Here is a 22,219-nt window from a genome sequence, read left to right on the forward strand (position 1 = left end):
AGACTCCTTCAGGTAGTGATAAAGTGGGATATCAAATCCAAACTCTTCTTCTCTTCTATATATACAACCTGAGCCTATGATGGAGAGACTCACAGCATTCAGACCCTTACCTTCCAAGTCCCAGACTGCAGAATCCGGGACCGGCAGCCATGTGACACCGGAAGTTGCGTCGCCGTAACTTCCGGTGTCGCTTTGCCCTTCTATGGGCACCCAAAATGGCCGCTGGCGGCTTCGAAAGTCGCTTGTACGCATGTCAGGAAGTGTGTCGACGCAACTTCCGGTGTCGCTCCGCCCATCTATGGGCACCAAAAATGGCTGCCGTCGACACCGGAAGTTGCGTCTATGCACTTCCGGACATGCGTAGATGCGACTTTTGAAGCCGGCGGCGACCATTTTTGGTGCCCATAGAAGGGCAAATCGGAAAGAAAAAATGGCCGCCGGCAGGAGAAAATAACGGAGAAAAATGGGAGACAAAGTGATACAGGGGACCATCGGGAAAAGGTAAGTAAAAACGGGGGTTTCCCGGGGAAAACGGGGTACTTGGCAGCTATGTTCAGACCTCAAAAAGTCTTGTTTTCTCCCATAGTCACTGCCTTGGGTTCCAAGAGAAATCAGGCCCAGCTTTCTCTCTCTGCCTCTCCAGCCTGCTACTTTTGCCTCCAGCTTCTAGCTCACATCAGTCACCTCTCAACTCTTGCCTTTTGTCTTTCTGAGTGTAGGTACTCAGAGGGTAGGGTGGCGGCAGCAGTAATGGATAATTTGAACTGCAACTGACTAACTTTGCAAGGCAGCTGTGCAAGGAAAGGCACAAGCAGGCATCCTATAGCCTTCCCCTTTTGTTACACCCTTCCCCTGTAACCTCCTGGACCTGGAGGGTACAGCTTATTCCTGCTGTCTCTCTTCCAACTCTGCTTTTGATCTCCTCGAAATGGCTTTTGTTCCCTGCACTCAACTGAAACGGCCCTCTGGAAACTACTGGACTCTTCCATGGGCTTCTATTCGGTCCTCATCCACTTTGACCCTTTGATACAGTCTGGAATTGGTTGGTAAGGGGCAGGTGATGGTTGCAGAAGCAGGGGGAAAACAAAGCAATCTTTGTGAGGAAAATGGACTGGGGAGCTCCCCGCTCCCCTCTCCAAAAATTGCAACGAGCAATGTTTCCTTAGTAGACAATTCCTTGGGACCACACACAGTAGTCTGTTGGTGGCTACATCATTGTTCATTTTATCACAATCAATTGGAGGATTGCAAATTGGAATGAAGAACATGCACTTCTGCCTTGTGTTTTCAGATGGGATTCATTCACCTACCAGCAAGTTCAGGTTGTGCAATTTACCATAAGTTGATTTGGAGCTCTGGCGTAACACTTCTGCTCTCTGCCCGCCAAGGAATTTTTCCAATAGGGAAAGTGACAGGAAAATGCACCGGGAAATGTGGGATAATGCTTGCTTGGTACATGGGAAGGACGTGGGATAGCTCAGAGGATAGCATGAGACTCTTAACCTCAGGGTCTTGAGTTTGTTTGTTTGTTGTTGTTTTTAAATAGTTTTTATTAAGTTTTATAAAAAGAAAAGAATAACTTCCATACATTATTATAACATCAATATTCAAAAATTCAGAAATAAAAGAAGAAGAGTTAAAAGAAAAAAACAACATATACATTCCATTTTTTCTCATTTTAGTAAGGGACTTCCCCGAGTCCCCCTTCTAACAGTTCATTGCATATCATTCTTGACAAATTCTATATCTTATTTTCCAAACCTAATTACATCCTTTTCTCAATTTTACAACTCACTATAATATTCTAACCTATTTTCAATTATATCTCACTTAATTTCTTAACCTGCAACTTCACAATGGCTTATAATTCTCATCATACATCAATTCTGCAATATTTTTTATAAGAAATTCTAAATTTCTTTCATTCCTCTTCCACCTTCTCCTCTCCCTGCTCGCGTAGTCTTCCAGTCAGATCAGCAAGTTCCATATAATCCACAGGGTCTTGAGTTTGAGCCCCATTTGGGCATAAGATTCCTGCATTGCAGCAGGTTGGACTAGATGGCCCTTGTGGCCCTGTCCAACTCTGCAATATTCTACAAGAAGGTTGTATAACCTCCCTGCAAACAGATGAATGCTCAGTAAATACTGAACATGCACCCAATGCATTTCAAATCCTGAGTTTTTAATCCATGTTCACACAATGTTATCCAAGATGTGTATGTACTGTATACTGCACTTCGTTGTGGGATCGGTGCACCAAATGTAGTGTCTATATATGATGTCAGCATTTTCAAAATGCCAGTCGCCGTGCCCCTCTGCTCCACTTCTTCTACCAATACATTGGTGGTGGGGAACCTGCTGGTAACAATCCATTTGCAAAACCCGAATGACCTGCTTGCAATACTAAACTCTGTCTGAGAGCACCTTTAGTCTCCCATCAACCCCCACTTCAAGCCCCCTTCCCCCCCCCCCATGGAGTCTGGCTTAAGCCGTTCGTCTTTTATCCTTCAATTAAAATTAAGCCAAAGGAATCACAAATGCTTTTAATCACATCGATCCCTTGTGACACAGGCTTTCCTGTTTGTTGTCCCTGCAATTGCTGAAATTCGACTTGTACAGTCCTCAAAGCAGGGACCTGCATTTCTTCCCTTTCCTTTTTGCTCAGCATGTACAGTGGTGCAATAAAAGTACCACCCTAGTCACCATTGCCACCATCGCCAGAAGCCTGCATTGCAAATATATGCACATATCTCACCACACAAGTAAAAATGAAATGAAACTCCACCCACACAATGCGTTTCAGTAGTTGGCAGCTGGGTAACATGCGATTTTATTTCCTTACCGTATTATGGATTGGGAAAATCCAAGTGAAAATGGGGGATAGTGTGGGATGCCATGTGGCTGAGAAGAACACAAGTTACATGTGAGAGGCATCCAATCCACTTTAAGTTGCAGTTGAAGTGCAGAGTGTTTGAGCACTAGGACTTTCGCAGGGAAACCAAAATGCTTTTTAACAAAGCTATTGTACTATCAACCTTACTGTATGCCTGTGGACCACTTATAAACACCATCTCCAACTCCTCGAAATATTCCAGCAACAGTGTCTCCGAAATTTTTTACACATCACTTGGGAAGACAAGAGAACTAATGCCAGTGTACTGGAAGAAGCAAAGATCACCAGTGTTGAAGCAATGATTCTTCAACATCAACTTCTTTGGACTGGTCGTGTTGTATGGATACCTGATTATCGTCTTCCAAAGCAACTACTCTATTCTGAACTTAAAAATGGTAAGCGTAATGCTGGTGGTCAACAAAAGAGGTTTAAAGACTCTCCCAAGGCAAATCTTAAAAAAAGTTGTATAAACAACGACAACTGGGAAACACTGGCCTGAGAGCATTCCAATTGGAGAACAGCCTTTACCCAAAGGTGTCATGGGCTTTGAAGATGCTCAAACTCAGGATGAAAGGGAGAAACATGCTAAGAGGAAGGCACAATGATCAACTCCTGCCCGGAAACCTAAGTCCCCACTGTGCAAGGACGTGTGCATCCAGAATTGGCCTCCACAGTCAGCTACGGACCCACGGTTAAAACGGTGTTTATGGAAGACAATCTTACTTGGCTACGAGTGATCGCTAAAGAAGAAGACAATGCCAAGGGTGTTGAAACAGATTACAGTAGTCATGTAAACATACTCCCTACAGGTCTGAAACTGCCTCCATACATCCATGTTCTAAGAGGCTTTACCCCCTTTACAGTTTTGTTTCATCACATCCCGCGCCCCTTTGTTTATCATTCAGAAATTCCTAGCAAGCACTTTTTGCAGTAGTCACCAGTCGGAGAGCCCACCCGTGCTTATATTTCCGAATCTTCAATGGGGCTGTTCAAAAATATCTTAGGGGGAACAAATGGCAAGCCCTCGTAGGGGAGGATTAAGGTTTGGACCGGGAATCCTCGCTTGGCACTTGTTGCCTGGTAGGACTTACTTTCAGTTACCCGATTCTGAAGTGTTCCCATTTCAGAGTCCCAAGCTTGCGCCCTCCTCAGTTTATTAAAAGTGTTTCGGAAGCCCTCTGTGTTGAAGTAATAGATCAGGGGGTCCAGAGTGCAGTTCATACTGGCCAATATCACAGTGATGACCAGGGCCTGCCGTACCGAATCCTTCATTTGCACGTCAGTCTTGATCAGCTGGGCTTTTATCAGCCCATACGCTGCCAGAACAACGTTGTAGGGCACAAAGCAGATAATGAAGATGACCAGGTTGACCACTAGCATGCGAAGCGTCTTCCGTTGGCGCAGGCTCTGCATCCCACCAGCCTGGCACAGTTTCTGGAAGATTCGGACTGAGCAGTAGGAAACGGAGGTCAGGGGCAGAAGAAAGCCAAGGATCTCCGCGAGGATGATCAAGGGGAGGAGCTCTTTCTGCCACAGGCCCTCACTGAAGTTCTCGAAGCAAAGAGTGATGGTCGTCCTGTCTTTGACACAGGAAGTGGATTTGTGGACATAAGCCACGGGAATAGAGCCCACCAGGATAAGCACCCAGACCACAAGGCAGACAATCCGAGCTAGCCTGGGGCGCCGGAGGTGGCGCCAGCGAAGCGGGTGGACAATCGCCACATAGCGGTCCAAGTTGATGCACATCAGGAAGAGGCAGCTACCATACATGTTGATTTGGAAGACAGAGCCAGAGACCTGGCAGAGGAATTCTCTAAAGGGCCACTGCTCCGTGGAATAGTAGTAAATACGGAAGGGCAAAGAAATGGTGAACAGGAGGTCGCTTGCGGCCAAGTTAAGCATGTAGATGCTCACCACCGACTTGAGTTTCAGGTAGTTCAAGAAGATCCAGATAGCGGCCACATTGAGCAGCAAACCTGCGGTGAAGATCAGGCTGTAGCCGATCAGGTGCAGCCGGTGGTTGGCACTGTGGTCCTTGCAAATCACGCTCTGTGTGACGTTGGCCAATGACATGCCTGTGAAGCATCTGAGGGCCTCAGTCCTGCTGTTCAGGGTGCTTGGAGACAATCTCCTTCAAAGGAAAGGGCGCGCAATTCTCAAGCTGGCGATCCTTTCTTCATTTCATTTCTAGCAGTTGCTGCTGCTAGATGGTTCTCTTCCCAGCATTCCTACCTGAGCCTCCAGGCCCCAGGAACTGTCAGAGACGGGAAGGTGGGCTCCATTCATGATCATACAGAATGATGAGTCTGGAAGAGTACGAAAAATATAGCTTTTAACTGTAGCATACTCACATCAAGAAAAGTGAGGAATTCAGTCACAGGAGTGGGGAAATGCACATAAGGAGGAAGGAAAAGGCAACAGGTAGATAGATACAGCATGTTGTTATTAAAATATTCAGAAAGTGCACAAGGTTCATCCAGATTTTCCTCTCTGCTATTGATCAGCTAATTTGGTAGCTAGCTACACAGAGGAGGGGGAGCTTAACCCTGTCCCTACCCCTCTTTATGCAGCAGAAAAAATTCATGCCTGGGGTAGGTCCTCTTTTTGCTTCTCCAGGTTCTGATAATAGGGTGGTGCCATCACTGAGAATACCCATAACATCCTCAAGAATTTTTGGGTGGGGTTGAACTATCAGATAATGAATTCCTTTGACTCCCCCCCCCCCCCGCCATAAATCTTGGCTCAATTCAGAGAGCATGTCAACACTGCATGCACAAACCACAGCTGGCAGTTTCACTTCAAACTATGACTTCCGATTCTGCTATCTCTTGACAGGAAGAGGTAAGATTCATTTGCTGTGTCTGGGTGTCTGAATTAAGCTTTCGTTGAAGTGGGAGAAAACAGCAAGTAAAACCATTAATGAAGTGTTGGGTGAGTTCCCACAAGGCAAGACACAGCGATAACGGCAAGACCCTTTACTGAACTACATAACTGGGAAACAGGCAAAGCAACTGCTTATATACATTCCTGAAAGCCTGAGCCACTCCCACTCCCACCGTGATTGGCTGCCTAACATCACAACTCAAGAGTTCAAGGGCCAATGGCAGAGGCCCAAATCCTAAAACGTTCTGTGATTGGACATCATGTACCTAATCAGAACACAGGAGGTCAGAATCCTTAGTCCAGACTCAAGCTCAGGCAAACACAGACCATTGAATACATAACAATTATTATACTAGACTTTAAAAAAATGAAAGAAATGGCACACTTCATTATGGAAATCCAAGCTTGGGGAAGCTGCCCTAGCCAGATATCGAGCATTATTATGGTTTTTGACCTCTTATCCTACTGGATAGACTTCCCCAACTTGACCGTGCACTTAGATTAGTAGATTTCCTTTTCCTTTTTATCATTATTCTCCACTAGGTGTTGATTTGGCAGGCCCTTCCTTGAGGCAGTGAGGAAGCTACAATCACAGGGTACAAATACATTGTCTCCAAAACACAGGAGCCCTTTCAAACACTCCTTGCATGTTGTGTTCAAACAAATCTCTGTTAATCACAAAACATTAATTAAAAACTAGAAACATGGGAATCTGTGCCATACCCTAAACCAATTATGGGGAAAAGATCTATGCGAAAAAGCAATACTGCTTAATGGGTTACAATTTGGTGCAAACCCCGCCCCCCACAACCCAACAACATTCAAACTGATGTCTGCGAGACAGGAAAGTATGTCCACATGTGGAATCGAGCTCCTCAATTCTTCCGATCATTCTGGAAGGAAGTCTTTGAAGAGCTAGCTAGCTAGCTAGCATGATGACAACCCAACAAATTCCTATGAAACTTCGAATGGCTCTTTCCCCCCTATATAGTAGAGAAGAACTTGGATTACTTCATAGGAAATTGCTCTTATTCATAGTTACTGCTGCAGGATTTTGTTTTTTCCCTTTCTTATATTCTTTATTTTGCACACGGAAACGCCGTTTACCTTCCCGCTTGGAGCGGTATCCACTTGCACTTTGATGTGCTTTCGAACTGCTAGGTGGGCAGGAGCTGGGACCGAGCAACGGGAGCTCACCCCGTCGTGGGGATTCTAACCGCCGACCTTCTGATCAGCAAGCCCTAGGTTCTGTGGTTTAACCCACAGTGCCACCTGGGTCCCCGTTACTGCTGCAGGATTGACAACTGCAAAGTTCTGGAAAGCCCCTGCCTCCAGGAAATTAGAAACCAGATGCAGTACCAACAGCTTTAGCTTTTGCATGTGTAGACCTTTTAACCATCCCCAAATAAATTCAGACAAGACTCAAATTTTGGTTTGGTTTTTGGCAGAATTTAGGCCACAACTTTCTTGATTACAATCAAGTCAGTGGTTGCATAGGATCTGGTTCGACTAGCTCCCTGCAGCCCTGCAGGCAGCCCTGACTCTGGGCACACCATAGGTCAGCCTTGGGTGAACACCCGGCATAGTGGAAGGCGGGGTCAAGCCAGTCCACCAGCCAGATGCCCCCCCTGGACTCTGGCTCTGGGCAAAACCCCTCCTTAGGGTTGATCAACCAAGAGTTCCAGGATTCCTTTAACCGAATACCCATCACATAGGGATGGCCAGACCACTCTGCCACCCCTATCACCTGAACCAGAGCCTGTCCGCAACCTTACAAGTTGTGACGATTTGCTATGCAGCAGGCAAACCCGAAATGGCACCAGCCAATCAGCCAAGTGGGGAAAATTCCTGCCGTGCCCCTGTCTCAATGACAGACGACACACAATGGCACAGCAAAGTCATGTATGCAAGCCCTAAATATAGGGAGAGGTGGGTGGGTGTTCCGATGCGCTGGCCCAAAAGAGTAAGCTCAGGGACACATTCATGGGTTTATATAGAGGGCCCTCGATACAATTTTGCTGGCATCCCATTGGTCTAATTGCACTCAGCATCGAGGGACCTCCAATAGGGTGTTGTGGCCATCCAAACGTTCCCACCCACAACACAGGGTCTGGTTGCCAGGTCATACCGCAACCCGTGCCCTCTTGTTAGGGAGGACCCAATTTAGCATTCATGGAACAATTGAGTGCTCATATAAACACTTAGACTGCCCACTCAGATGTGGTTTCAACAGTTTTATTACATATGCAACCACAAAAGAACACAACGACCAAACACACTCCACACATGAATGCCAATGGAGAGACACCTTGAGATAACAGATATTTTCCAGTTATAGGTAGGTAGCCGTGTTGGTCTGATGCAGTCAAAATAAAAATAAAAAATCCTTCCAGTAGCACCTTAGAGACCAACCAAGTTTGTCATAGGTATGAGCTTTCGTGTGCATGCACATTTCTTCAGATATTTTCCAGAACGGATATGGAAAACATGGACGGTTGAAAAACAGACTTTGCCTTGGCTGGGGTTGAGGGCTACGATTTCTTTCTTGTATTTGTTTTGTTCTGTTACATACAGAAATCAATAAAATATTTTAAAAACAACAACCCTAGGTTGGCTCATATGGGAGAATGCGGTCCGTCTGATCACTTGCTTCCAAGCTGTGTAAGGCTTTGCAGGTCAGAACCAGAACTCTGACTTGTGTCCAGTAACAGACTGGTAGCCAGTGAAGCTGTGGTAACAAAGAGGTAACAAGGGAGTCACATGCCCCTTAGAATCAGCCCTGGTGGTCAATAGTTTGGCTGCTAGCTGAAGTTTCCAAGCACTATTCAAAGCCAGGCCTGTGGAGTTGCTGCTGCTATTGTTGTTGGCATCAGTGCCGGATTTATGTATAAGCTAAACAAGCCATAGCTTAGGGCCCCACTCTCTTGGGGACTCCCCAAAAAATTAAAGGAAAAAACCTAGATGTACATTTCCAAAATATAAGATAAAAAACAAATAAAATAAAACCTACATACAGCAACAGTGTTTTGTTTTGTTTTGTGTTGTGTTGTGTATGGACCTATTAAAAAAGGTAAAGGGACCCCTGACCATTAGGTCCAGTTGTGACCAACTCTGGGGTTGCGGCGCTCATCTCGCGTTATTGCCCAAGGGAGCCGGCGTACAGCTTCTAGGTCAAGTGGCCAGCATGGCAAAGCCGCTTCTGGCGAACCAGAGCAGCACATGGAAACGCCATTTACCTTCCCACCGTAGCGGTACCTGTTTATCTACTTGCGCTTTGACGTGCTTTTGAACTGCTAGGTTGGCAGGAGCTGGGACCGAGGAACGGGAGCTCACCCCGTTGCAGGAATTCGAACCGTCGACCTTCTGATCAGCAAGCCCTAGGCTCTGTGGTTTAACCCCCAGCGCCACCTGTGTCCCTTATGGACCTATTAGGTCCATAAATTGCCATATAGCATATATTCAACACAAAAAACAGCGACAATTTGTTGTTGACAAAGGACAGCTGGACATATACCTTCAGTAGCTTAGGGCCTCATCAAACCTAAATCCAGCCCTGGACTTGACATCCATCTATCTCAAGAGACAATGGAGTGCACCTCCAGGGGTGAAGCTAAACAGCTTAGTGACCTCCCTGGGTGCAAGCCTGGGCAGTGTGTCTCGAAGTCCTGGGCTGCCCAGACAACAAGACCCTCTTCTCAGCTGATGGTGTCCAAAGGAAAGCAGAGCAATACTTTTGGCACCAGCTTGGCTGCAGGAGTTGCCGGAAGGGAGGCATGCAAGGTACCACCCAACCGCCTTAGGGACTCCAGATTTGCGAAGGCTTTACGCTTAGCCTTCTCTTCTCCAGAAGATGTCCTGCAAGGCAGCATGTACTGATATTTCCTCAGGGTTTAACTCCCAGAGAGTCTCTCCATATTACAAATAAGATGTAACTAAAGCATGTGTCACTTTCTGGAAGGAGTGCAGCTGTGCAAAAGCGCTCCTGGCTACCGATGAAACTGATGAAACAAGCACACCCATTCGGTGAACCTGAGTCATTTCCCCATTCCAGAAGTCCACCATGGCTTTGACAGTATCCCAGGTGAGACGAAAATTCCCAGGAGTCATCCAGAAACCATCAGGATCCTTTAGCCTATTTCAATTGGTACCCCAACTCCTGCAGAGGTCCAGCATCCCAGCAAGCCTCTACATGGCTGAACTTCTGAACCAACTTTTGTCAGCGAACGCCTATGCATCCTTTATTTTTGCTGACGGTCATGGGGAAAAGAAGTCCCTTGGTGTGATCTCACCGCTCTGTGGGCCCGTTTTCATGCCCCTGTTCTAGGCTGGTCAGGTGGAAGAGTGGCCAGGGCTACTGTACTTTTAATCGTAACACAGAATTTGGGAAGGCACAGGTTTTTATCAGTTCATCTGCCCTGACAAACTGCAGCTGAAGGAATCCCCTCTTACTTGCAACTATTAATGGAACAGGAGTCACCTCATTTCCTCCACTGCTTGTCACTGTAACGAACTACATTCTAGGCGTGTAACCAACATTTTTGAGAAATGCAAAGAGTGTGCAGGGTGGCAGAGGATGAAGCAATAAAGAACAGCCAAAACCTAAATGCAGGTAATCCAATATGCTTAAAGTTATTATTTTTTGCCGTCAATTTCACCACCTCCATATAGTCCAATAGTTTTAAAATAGGAGACCAAAAAGACTAGTAAATGTTTGTGGAAGAGTGGAGAGTCTTTTCTGATTATCTGAGAAAATGCACAGGTGATGGAGAGGGCAGATTGCAATCCTATGCCCTAGGAGCAAGCCGCATTGAACTCAGTGAAACCAATTTCTCTGAGTAGATATGTATAGGATTGTGCTGCATAAAAGGTTCTGTGCAAATGTTAACTGACTACTGTGGAGTGTGGAATGGCTCTATAAATTTCCTGTCTGTTAGGCCTTCCTAGAGAATACGATCTGTTCAAGTCAAGGTCATGTCCACAGAATGCAAGATGGCAGGATCCCCAAGGACATGCTCTATGGCAGGGGTCAGCAATGACCAGACTGGATGAGAACTGGAGTCCATCGCAATCTGGAGATCCCATCCCTGTTCTTAGCCTTTTTCTTAGGGCAAAATCAGATGCTATATTTGGGACATGTGAACAGTCTCCCAACATTTTTTCAAAAATGAAAAGCAGCTACAGGAGGCAGCCAATTTCAGCGGAGGAACACGGGCTTTGAAACCATTCTGAGATTATCCTGCAGGTAGATCTGCCCAAAGTGTCACAGCAAATTCTGAAGGGACCCTTTTCAGTTTTACCTTGTGTTTCTACAGAAGGTGCCCAGACACTTTGCTAGATAGGGTACCGAACTGAAGCCGAAAACAACCTGACCACTTTCATTTCCAGTTTTGGGTAAAATTGGTAAAATTCCATTTAGACCAGGAAATGAAAGTCACACATACCACCCCCTCCAATGGCTTTTCCAATGCATCATGGCAACACACCTCTCCTTAGCAAGTTTTTCTTCATTTATATACCATCCAGCTCATTTATATACAAGTGGAATTTGATATAGTATTATAAATTATTATAGCATTATTATTCACATGGCCAAGATCCTTCAGCAATGCTTACTCACAACTAAGTCCCATTCTGCAAAAGTTCTTTCTCTAATAAAGTAGTCTTAATAAATAAATACAAAGTCTAAAACCTTTTATTCTGCCATTTAAAAAAATGCTGGCACTGGTTCTCTCTGCTTTAACGTGATGCTGTTTTGTGGATTCTTAATTGTATTTACTTTGTTGTGATGTTCTTAATCCTAACTCTTATCTTGTAGCTGTCTTGCAAGGGGTTTGCTTTTAAAAGCAGAATAAAAATAACTCCGCAAATAAGTAAAAGAAAAAAATCTGACTGTCTAAATTGCCAAGGAAGGAATAGGGAAGCATTGCTATATTTTGTTCTGTCTGATTTCTTGTGCCTTTAATAGTTGCACGACAGGCAGAAATTCAGCAGATGCGAGTTTCCTAGAATGGAAATGCAGTGATGAAGAAGCTGTACCTGCTGAATTTCTGCTTATCGCTCTTCTTTTAGGAGCACAGAAGAAGACCTGCCAAAAGTAAACGTAGGGACACTATCTGAGGACACAATTTCAGGCCGTCATAACCACATCTCACTTTAATCTCTTTTCAATGCTTCTGAGCATGTTCAGAGTATGCTTTCCCCACCACTGAGTAAGCATAGCTCATGCCCCAAACCTGGCCTTCAACAAATGCTTGATGTGCAGAAATTAGCAGGGGGAGATTTTCAGATCGTGGCATTGAACTTTGCCATAGGGCTAACATCAGCCTATTCCTATGAGCCACCTTGTATTTTTTTCTGAGCAGAAAAATAGGGTTGCCAGACTCAATAGAGGACAGGACTTCTATGCCTTTAATTGCCCTGCCCTCTTTTGAGTCTGGAAACCTTAAAGAGAAACCAGCAGACCCTTTGATTAATTTCCAAGCAAAGGGTCTGCTGGTTTCTCTTTAAGGTTTCCAGACTCAAGAGAGAGCAGGGCAATTAAAGGCACAGAAGTCCTGTCCTCAATAGAGTTTGGCAACCCTACAGAAAAAATAAAGCAGGCCAGGCTGAGGAGGTTTTCCAGTCAGCCGGCTAACCGACAGATAACAAAACAGTTTTATGGCTACCATCACAATCAACAGCTTAAACTGGTCTCCGACTGTAATAAATTATCTATCACAGTCACCAGCCCTTAACCTCATCTCCCTTCTCCACTCTCTTGGAGTCTTTTTACCTCTCTGTATCTGGAGGAATTACAGTCTTGAGGTTTCTGACATCCTCGGCTGAATGTCCACAGCAACTGAAGGTATTTTAGCTCACCAGCAGAACTTAGAAGCGAGCGAGGACCTCAGGTTACCGTAGGTAGGAAATCTAGCTTCATGGACTTCACTGTCCGGACTCTCTCTCACCACACCTGGCCGCTTCCATTCCTTCTTTTACGGAAATTGCTCTTGTTCGTGCTTGAATCCCATTTCCCGGCCATCATGTGTCTGTGACACAGCTTGCCATCGATAACAACATATGAACTTTGGTTTCAACAGCTGATAAGCCATGACAGGCTCCTCAGACAAGAAAGAGCAAGCATGAAGAAAACATACCATGCTCTGCCCACTGCCGGAGTTTTGTGGTGAGAGGAACGTGACAAACCAGGAAGTGGGCTAGTGGTACTTTTGCTAGCTTTTTACTTCTCTTCTCTTGCACTTCCTCAGGCGTCTACCCTACCCCTGTGCGGAAAGCGCAGAGCAAGGCAAGGAAATTAATAATTAGCCAGTAGCTATCACATCGTAGTTCAGGCTTGCAGAGCTGAAAGGAAGTTGAGCGTCTGTTGGATGGGTGTGTCACGCAGAGCACATCACACCAATCCTCCAGCATTTGAATTGCCTTTTCCGGCTTGAAAAGGTGCTGGTTTTCGTGTTAAAATCACGGTTGTCCTGGGTCTAAAACACTCAGAGATTGCATTCTCTCCTTCGTAGTGAGAGCCAGAGAATCCCAAGACATTTTGACACCTGAGGCAGAAAAAGTGTGGTACAGTGATAGGGGCAGATGGGCCTCGTCAACCTGGGAAGGTAGCCCATCTAGAAGAAGGAAAACTCTGATCCTAAAACTTGTGGAAGGTTTTGGGAGAAGAAATCCAGAGTGGAGCTCCTCAGGTGGTTGGATGGCGCCTTCCATACCTCCTTCCACCAACTCCTGCAGCCAAGCTGGTGTCAAAAGCATTTCTCTGCTTTCCTTTGGACCCCATCAGCGAGGCCAAGAGAGGGGTCTTGATGTCTGGGCACCCCAGGACCTCCATGCACACTCTCCAGGTTTGCCCGCTGGGGAGGTCACTTCAGTGCTGCTAACACAGCAGTTTGACCAGTTTTTCACGCTGCCCTGTGGGCAGACATTTTGCAGAGGGACAGTGCACCGGAGAGAGGGCAGAATTAATGAGGAATGATCCGTACCCAAACAAAAGTAGCAGAGTAGATTTGAAGTTATATAATTGCATCAGATTAGAATGAAACAAAATTCTGGTGCCTGACTGCCACAACATCCTTCCTTCCTTCTCATTTTTAAAATGATTTTATCATCACGGGGTTGCCGCCTGGGCTCGTCTATGATGACAGATGCTTACTCTAAGGCAAGGCTGGGTGGCGCAATGCGCCAGGGTGCTGGGCTGCCAGGGAGTGCCGCACTGTGCGCGGTGCCCACCAGACAGCTGCGCTGCGAAAGGGGGCAGGGGGGCGCCGGAGGGATCAGCGCACCACGGCACCAGGGCGCCAGATACGCTTAAGACAGCCCTGAGTTTGACTTCACCCCCGAAGGCACTTTCCATTGCCTCTCGAGAATGATAGAGGCCCCAAATGGTGCAGTGCTTAAGCTTAGAGCATTCCATAAAGCACAAGACACTTAATCTTATTATAGTTGCCAAGTCTCCCATTTTTTGCGGGAATCCCCCGTATTTTAAAACGTTTCCCGCTGGCAGCCCGGATTGGAAAAAATCCTGTAAATCCCCTGGATTTCCTACCAGCCAGGGAGGCTCCATTTTGGGTCCTGGCGCCACCCGATTTCCGGTGCCCAGACATGTGTAGCGCGGCACCGGAAGTCGCTTATATGCATGTCCGGACATGTGTAGAAGCGACTTCCAGTGCCACTCCGCCCATGCCTGGGCACTGAAAATCGGGCACAGTGGCACCGGAAGTTGCTTCTACGCATGTCCGGACATGCGTAGAAGCGACTTCCGGTGCCGCGCTACACATGTCTGGGCACCGGAAATTGCTTCTACGCATGTCCAGACATGCGTAGAAGCGACTTCCGGTGCCGCACTGCTGCTGATCCCGCATTTTTCAGCGGGAGATTGGGCAGCTATGAATCTTAAGGTTGTGGGTTCGAGACCCACATTGAGCAAAAAAGGGGGTTGGACTAGATGACCCTTGTGGTTGCTTCCAGTTCTATGATAATACCTCTATAAACTTCACAACCACCAACAAAAGTAACAGCAGGGGTGGGGAACTTGTGGCCCTTCGGATTCTGTTGGACTCTGCAGCCAGCATGGCAAATGAACAGGGCTGAAGAGGCTTCTGGTTTCACACCCCAGATTACTGGGTGACCTTGGGCTGGCTACCGTCTCTGAGGCTAACTTCCCCTGGGCTGTTGTGAGGATAAAACAGTGTGTATGTGACCATGTATGCTACCTTGCGCTGTTTGGAAGAGGGGATATAAATACAGTAAACTGAAGAAGCAAGTCACCTCTACCTCTCAACTGATGGTCTGGCCTTGCCAAGATTGCCTTATTGGCCATACAATCCATGCACCAAGTTCAAACAGCAAGGACACGTGGAGAGATGCTTTTCACGCTGCCCTGTGGGCAGACATTTTGCAGAGGGACAGTGCACTGGAGAGGGGGCAGAATTAATGAGGAACAATCCGTACCCAAACAAAAGTAGCAGAGTAGATTTCAAGTTATATAATTGTATCAGATTAGAATGAAACAAAATTCTGGTGCGTGACTGCCACAACATCCTTCCTTCCTTCTCATTTTTAAAATGATTTTATCATCACGGGGTTGCCGCCTGGGCCCGTCTGTGATGACAGATGCTTACTTCATTACTTTTTGCTTTAAATATATGTTATCCATTTCTGCAACAAAATTGGTGCTTGCATTCCCAAGTAAATGTGCTAAGCATTGGGGCGGCCGAAGCAAACCCCATTTCATTTCTGTAGGTTAGATGGCGCGAAGATTTAAGTGCCTTTAAAGTGAGAAACTGCACATGCTCTGAGTGTTGTGTGCATGCATGATTGTTATTATCACCATCATTAAGTTTTCAAGGGAGGTAATAGTAGAGAATAATAGTAAGGCAATATTATATAGACAATTGATGTATAGAATCAGTGCTTTTTCCTGGGGGTACGCAGGGGCACGCATACCCCCAAACATTTTGTGAATCTTTATAATTTTGTCCATTTACTGTATTTGTTTCCCCCGACTTGAACTATAAAATGGTGATTTTCATGAGTAAAAATGAGAGTGCCCCTAAACATTTTTTTAAAGCACTGTGGTCTAAACCACAGAGCCTAGGGCTTGCTGATCAGAAGGTCGGCGGTTCGAATCCCCGCGACGGAGTGAGCTCCCATTGTTCGGTCCCAGCTCCTGCCCACCTAGCAGTTCGAAAGCACATCAAAGTGCAAGTAGATAAGTAGGTACCGCTCTGGCGGGAAGGTAAACGGCGTTTTCCGTGCGCTGCTCTGGTTTCACCAGAAGCAGCTTAGTTATGCTGGCCACATGACCCGGAAGCTGTATGCCGGCTCCCTCTTCCAGTAAAGCGAGATGAGTGCTGCAACGCCAGAGTCGTCCGCGACTGGACCTAACGGTCAGGGGTCCCTTTACCTTTATACACAGGAGCAGTAGGGCATTTGATTAATGGAGAGGATGGGCAGCTTTGTAATCTGTGCCAGGAGCTCTCAATCTGTGCTTTAACTTTATAGGGTGGAATATAAACAGAGACAAAAATAATAGATTTAGTCCCAAAATTCAAAATGCTTCCCAAAGCTTAGATGCTCAGGCCCCTCGAAGACTGTGATCTGGGAAGAGAGGGATGAAGAGACCATTGTAGCAAGGCCCCTTCCTGGTCGCCCCTTCCGTGTCAGTTTAGAGGCCTAGGTTTCAAACACATGATAGTCATCAAGGGAGATGCTGTCAGTTAGCCAAGTTCCTTGCAGCATTATCACATCATAACCCTTTATATACTGTACTTGCAGAAAGACTCATCCCCGAATTCGTTGGCCCAGCCTGCAATGCTCCACGAGTTTATTACACTAGCAGAAGTCCTTGCAAAGACTTCAAGGACATTAGTTAAAGCCCATCCATAGGGTGGCAGTCAACTAAGCTTTGCTCTGGGAAGACCCACTGAAATCAACCAACAGGTCATTAACTTCAGTTTTTCTGCTCTGAGTAAAAGTTGGTTAAATATCACCTGCAATGTACTGTATATAAATACAAACATTTCTATCTTATTTTAAATGACACAATAAAGGGCTTAGCCTGTAATTAAAGAGTACAAAGATTTCCATCATTTCTATATGTCTTCTAACAGAAATTGTCTCCTGTGGCGAAATGGGCTAGTGCATCCAGCTGTTAACCCAGAAGATTCCACCTAGGGTTGGCTGTGCGCAGGATTCCTGCATTGCAACGGATTGGTGACCCCCGTGATTCCTTCCGACTCTACGATCCTATGATTTCTTCTTGTACCTTATTGTTCCAGTGTAGTATAAGCAATCTGTTATTATTATTTTAAAAATCAGGGCTGGCAATTTGTGTCTTTGTGCCTCTAACATGGGGTGGCGGCGAGAGAGAAGAGAAATGTCCGTTGAAGTTCAGCTCTGAGGGCCTTCTGGCGATTCCCTCACTGCGAGAAGTGAGGTTACAGGGAACCAGGCAGAGGGCCTTCTCAGTAGTGGCACCCGCCCTGTGGAACGCCCTCCCTTCAGATGTCAAGGAAGTAAACAACTACTTGACTTTTAGAAGACATCTGAAGGCAGCCCTGTTTAGGGAAGTTTTTAATGTTTAATGTTTTATCGTGTTTTTAATATTCTGTTGGGAGCTGCCCAAAGTGGCTGGGGAAACCTAGCCAGATGGGCGGGGTATAAATAATAAATTTTTACTATTATTATTATTATTATTTACTTCCCAACCAGAGCAACATGCAATGGCTGCTTAAAGAGGAGCTCTCCATAAGGACATGTGTACATCCAGGGTCTACAACTGCTTAATTGAACCGTTGTGCAGAGTCTTCACAGCAGGGAAAGCTACCCTGAGGGGGGGGGGGGTCACAGTTAGGACTTCCCATAACCAAGATTTATTGGGCATGGGCTGGGAGCTCCTCATTCCCTTTTGTCTTCCTCTCCGGAGCCTCGGCCTGTAGGACCTTCCTTCTCTGCCCTTGTTTGTCTTTCTCAGTCTCTGTATGTTTCTTTTTCTGCTGGCACTGGCTCCTCATTCAGAGGGTGACACCCCAGGGGATATATATGTGTCCCTGCCACCCATAAATCCCGAGGGGATAACAAAGGCCTCCCAGCCAGTGATCTCATCCAATTTCGTTTTAGTGCCTTTGCTTTCAGAGCCAACCCCCTTTTCTCCCCATCCCTTGTTGCTGGGGTCTTTGTCCTTCCAAATTTCAGGCCCTTTTCAAGAAGTGTGGAACGGGAGAAGCTGGCAGGTACACGGCTACAAACAGCCAGAAAAGCTGCCATGGAAGCTCACAAGGAAGCAGGAACAGTCAGACACAGGGGTGTTGGCGGCACAGGCGATATAAGGAGGGCGTAGCAATTTTAGTAGTAGGAACAGTAATAATAATTCCATATTTCAAGTGTTCTGAACCCTTAGGAATGTCCCTGTTGAATCAGACCAAGGTGTCTTATGGTCATGCATTATATTCCATACCCTCCGAGTATCCCTATTTACCAGGGTCAGTCCCAGATTTACAGAAGCCGTCCTGATTTCTGATTTGATCCCAGAATGTCCCACTTTTACTTAGGACGTCCCAGTACTATTTTCCTAGAAAAAGAGGTGCCAGAGCTCACCATGAACACCCTCCTTGTTCCCTTATCATGGCAATGGCACCCACCTGAGAGGTGCCAGAACTGAGTTCCGATGAGTTCTGGCCAGTGCTTTTTTCTGGAGGGACGCAGGGGTACACACACCCCTAAACATTTTGTGAATCTTTGAACTTTTGTCCATTTACTGTATTTACCTTTTCCGATTCGAACTATAAAATGGTGATTTTCTTGAGTCAAAATGAGAGTACACCATCTAAACATTTTTAAAAGAAAAAAGCACTGGTTCTGGCTAAAAAAAGAGCCCTGGGTGTCCCTATCTTCATCTTAGAAATGTTGGCGGGTATGGAGTTATATGACCCCCAAGCCAAGGAGATAAGCAACTACACAACCTTTAGAAGACATCTGAAGCAGCCTTGTACAGGGAAGTTTTTTTTTAATGTTTTATTATGTTTTTATATATGCTAGAAGCTGCCCAGAGTAGTTGGGGCAACCCAGTCAGATGGGCAGGGTATAAATAAAAATTATTATTGTTTTGGAATAGGATGTCCCTATTTTCATCAGAGATATGTTGGGGGGGTATGTATTATGCCTTTCATTAGTGGCTTCATTCAGATGTCTCTGGGAAGCCCAAGAGCAGGGAATTAAGTTCATACATGTTCTCCGCTTTTTGTCCCCATCTCCTGGTGTTTGGAGGGACACTACTTCTGATCCCAGCATTTCCACTTAGTTATCGTTTCTACTGGTCCTTGTCAGACCTGCTCTGCATTAATATGTGGCATGATTTCTCAAGCTGTGTTTCTCAAACTTGGGTCCCCACATGTTGTTGGACTACGACTCCCATCATGCCTGGTCCTGCTAGCTAGGGACGTAGCCCAACAACAGCTGGAGACCCAAGTTTGAAAACACTGGAAGAAAGCAGCGACTTAAGGGTGTACCCACACTTCTGTGTGTCCCGTGCCTAGAAAGAATGGATCTGAGCGATTTTCTCCACTCCTTTCCTAGGGAAAACCACTCTTTAGCTTTAAATAGGGGCAAACATCAACCCAGAGGAAACGTGAGGGACATTTGCTCCGATTAAGCGCTAAAGATTGGGTTTCCCTGGGGGGAAAGCGGCGTTGAGAGTGGAAATCTGGCTAGCAGCTAGCATCACATCTTGTGGCAGTGAATTCAATAAGCTAATAATAAAACTGTGAACCATGTGAAGAAATTCTTTTTTTCTCTGGCCTGTGCCAACACATTTTACACCATTCTAGTATTACCGGGGGGGGGGGGGAATATCTCCACATCCTTCATGATTTTAAAAACTCTTTACTGTCCCCTTTACAACTATTTGTCAGAGAAGAGATGTTAGAGAAGAAATGCTAGAGAATAGTGGGTTCTCTTAGGCCACTTTGTGGATTCATTGCTGAGGCAAGTTTTGTACTTATGGTGTCCCGTTACATCTCTTTAAGAGCCATGGGATTGATTGATTGAATGAATGAATGAATTTATTAATACGGTCGCAGACCAGCATCAACACGCACAATATCACAGATCATAAAACATATCAAAAATACAAAGGACAGTGTGAATATAACAAGGATTTAAATATTAAAATTAAAATTAATTATTAGCGTACCCCCTGTAGTTAACATTTAGGGGTTTGATCATTATTGGATACCACTTGCTTCCTGCGATTGATTGCAGTCACACAAAATTTGGCTACATTTAATGTAGTCTTGGGATTCTTGTCCTCTACCAGTAGTTTTAAACTATGGTGTTCGGATTCTTTCGTGGACTTTTGCAAAACAGGTGTAATAAAAGTCAAACGTATATCCTCATAAAAACGGCAACGTAATAGTACATCCCTCACGAGATTTCTGGGAGCTGTAGTTTGCTAAGGGTGCTGAGAGTTTTTGAGGGCGCCCTTAACAAACTACAGCTCCCAGGATTCTTTGGGAGAATGCCGTGCCTCTTAAAGCTTTTAACGTACACTGTGGATGTGACCTACTTAGGCAGCCGCTTCATTGCAGCACTTGCCGAAGAAACCACAGCGGCAGGACTCTCACCACAAGTCTTCTAGGACAAAATGTTTCTAAAACCACACACAGAGTGTAATGTCAGCCAGAAGTGAAGACCTGGCTTTGGGGGATGAAAACATGGCTGCCAGTTAATTTGTGATGTCCCGTAATTAGTGGGAGCGACACCCCTCCCCTTCACAATAAGGGAGGCTTCCTCAGAGTCCTGCAAAACCGAGAACCAGCCAAGGTCTGGGAGCTTTGCTAAGGCTGCGATATTTGCTATGGGCCCCTCTGAGTACTTCTGCCTCCTTCCCTGTGAAGTCAAAAATTCAGATCTACCTACCTCCTATGTTCTCTCAGCCCCTGAGCCAGTGCAGTTGTTGACCAGCGGAGTCCCATGTTGTGTTGGCGAGATGCATTTTGTGATCTGAACTCCTTAGGGAAAACAGCAGGAGTGCCCAAATTACTTCATCTCCTTGCATGAGCTGGCAGCAGGTAAAACCAGACTCCTGGGGCGTGTTTCGGGGTGTGTCAGGAGTGGCTACAGATCCAAACATGTTCCTGGTAAAGAAGAAGAACACCACCTGCTACAACAACCATAGGGAGATACAGCCTCCCAACATTTCGTTGGTGAGAATAGCAGCAGGGCTAGCTAACCTTGTGGCCCTTCCCAGATCTTGTTGGGCTCCCATCAGCCCCGGGCCAGCATGGTCAACGGTCAGAGGGAATGGGAACTGGAGTCTGACAACACATAGACTGCAACAGCCCCCCCCCCCTGCCCTGGGACAGGTGTCATTGCCTTACGCACACAGATCTTTCCTTTTCCCTATACAGTGGTACCTCGCAAGACGAATGCCCTGCAAGACGAATTTTTCGCAAGACGAACGCGTCTTGCGATCTGATGGTGACTCGCAAGACGAATTCGTTTTGCGAAAAATTCATCTTATGAATTGTGGTTTCCCATAGGAATGCATTGAAATTTAATTAATGAGTTCCTATGGGCAAAAAAAGAAATTTCAATGCATTCCTATGGGAAACCGCGATTCGCAAGACGATTTTTTTCGCAAAACGAATTGACTCACGGAACGAATTAAATTCGTCTTGCGAGGCACCACTGTACACAGGTCAACTACGCATTGCTGAAAGGCTCTCATCCGCTGGTGTACACTGGTATTTATTTATTATTATTTATTAAATTTGTATACCACCCTTGATCTGAAGATCTCAGGGTGGTTCACAGCATAAAATCACAAGATAAAAACAAAAAAAATACACAATAAAAACAAGAACAAAACAAACCCATAACCCTCCTTCCCACAAACAAATTTAAAAGGACATCAGCCAAAGGCCTGGTTGAAGATGAACGTTTTTTATATTGTTCTTGTAACTTCTTGTAGTTGTTAGAACTAAGATAGCTTGCCTTGACACAGGCCTCAGCTGCACTATACATCTAAATAATAATAATAAGAAGAAGAATAATAAGAATAATTTATTATTTATACCCCGCCCATCTGGCTGGGTTTCCCCAGCCACTCTGGGCGGCTTCCAACCGAATATTAAAAACAGTACAGCATCAAACATTAAAAACTTCCCTAAACTTCAGTTGTCTTCTGAAAGTAGAATAGTTACTTATTGCCTTGACATCTGCTGGGAGGGCGTTCCACAGGGCGGGTGTCACCACCAAGAAGGCCTTCTGTCTGGTTCCCTGTAACCTCTCTTCTCGCAATGAGGGAACCGCCAGAAGGCCCTCGGTGCTGGATCTCAGTGGCCGGGCTGAATGGTGGGGGTGGAGACGCTCCTTCAGGTATACAGGACCGAGGCCGTTTAGGGCTTTAAAGGTCAGTACCAACACTTTGAATTGTGCTCGGAA

At 45.8% G+C, this 22,219-nt stretch overlaps 1 protein-coding gene across 3 annotated transcripts; it reads right to left on the minus strand.

Annotated features, from left to right (window-relative positions):
* Nucleotides 1-461: 461 nt before the first annotated feature.
* LPAR5 (lysophosphatidic acid receptor 5) lies at nucleotides 462-20,800 on the minus strand. Of its 3 annotated transcripts, none has more exons than XM_035097379.2 (2): nucleotides 20,693-20,800; nucleotides 462-5,199 (listed from the first exon to the last, which is right to left on the minus strand). In XM_035097379.2, the coding sequence occupies exon 2, from the start codon at nucleotides 4,964-4,966 to the stop codon at nucleotides 3,854-3,856; it is 1,113 nt and encodes a 370-aa protein (XP_034953270.1). In that variant the 5' UTR covers nucleotides 4,967-5,199; nucleotides 20,693-20,800; the 3' UTR covers nucleotides 462-3,853. The 3 variants fall into 3 exon arrangements, with proteins under 3 accessions (XP_034953270.1, XP_034953271.1, XP_034953269.1); XM_035097380.2 differs by lacking the exon at nucleotides 20,693-20,800 and adding an exon at nucleotides 12,635-13,775; XM_035097378.2 differs by lacking the exon at nucleotides 20,693-20,800 and adding an exon at nucleotides 12,549-13,775.
* Between the last annotated feature and the right edge of the window lie 1,419 nt (nucleotides 20,801-22,219).

The sequence above is a fragment of the Zootoca vivipara genome, chromosome 16 (assembly GCF_963506605.1).
Source record: "Zootoca vivipara chromosome 16, rZooViv1.1, whole genome shotgun sequence".
Taxonomy (NCBI): domain Eukaryota; kingdom Metazoa; phylum Chordata; class Lepidosauria; order Squamata; family Lacertidae; genus Zootoca; species Zootoca vivipara.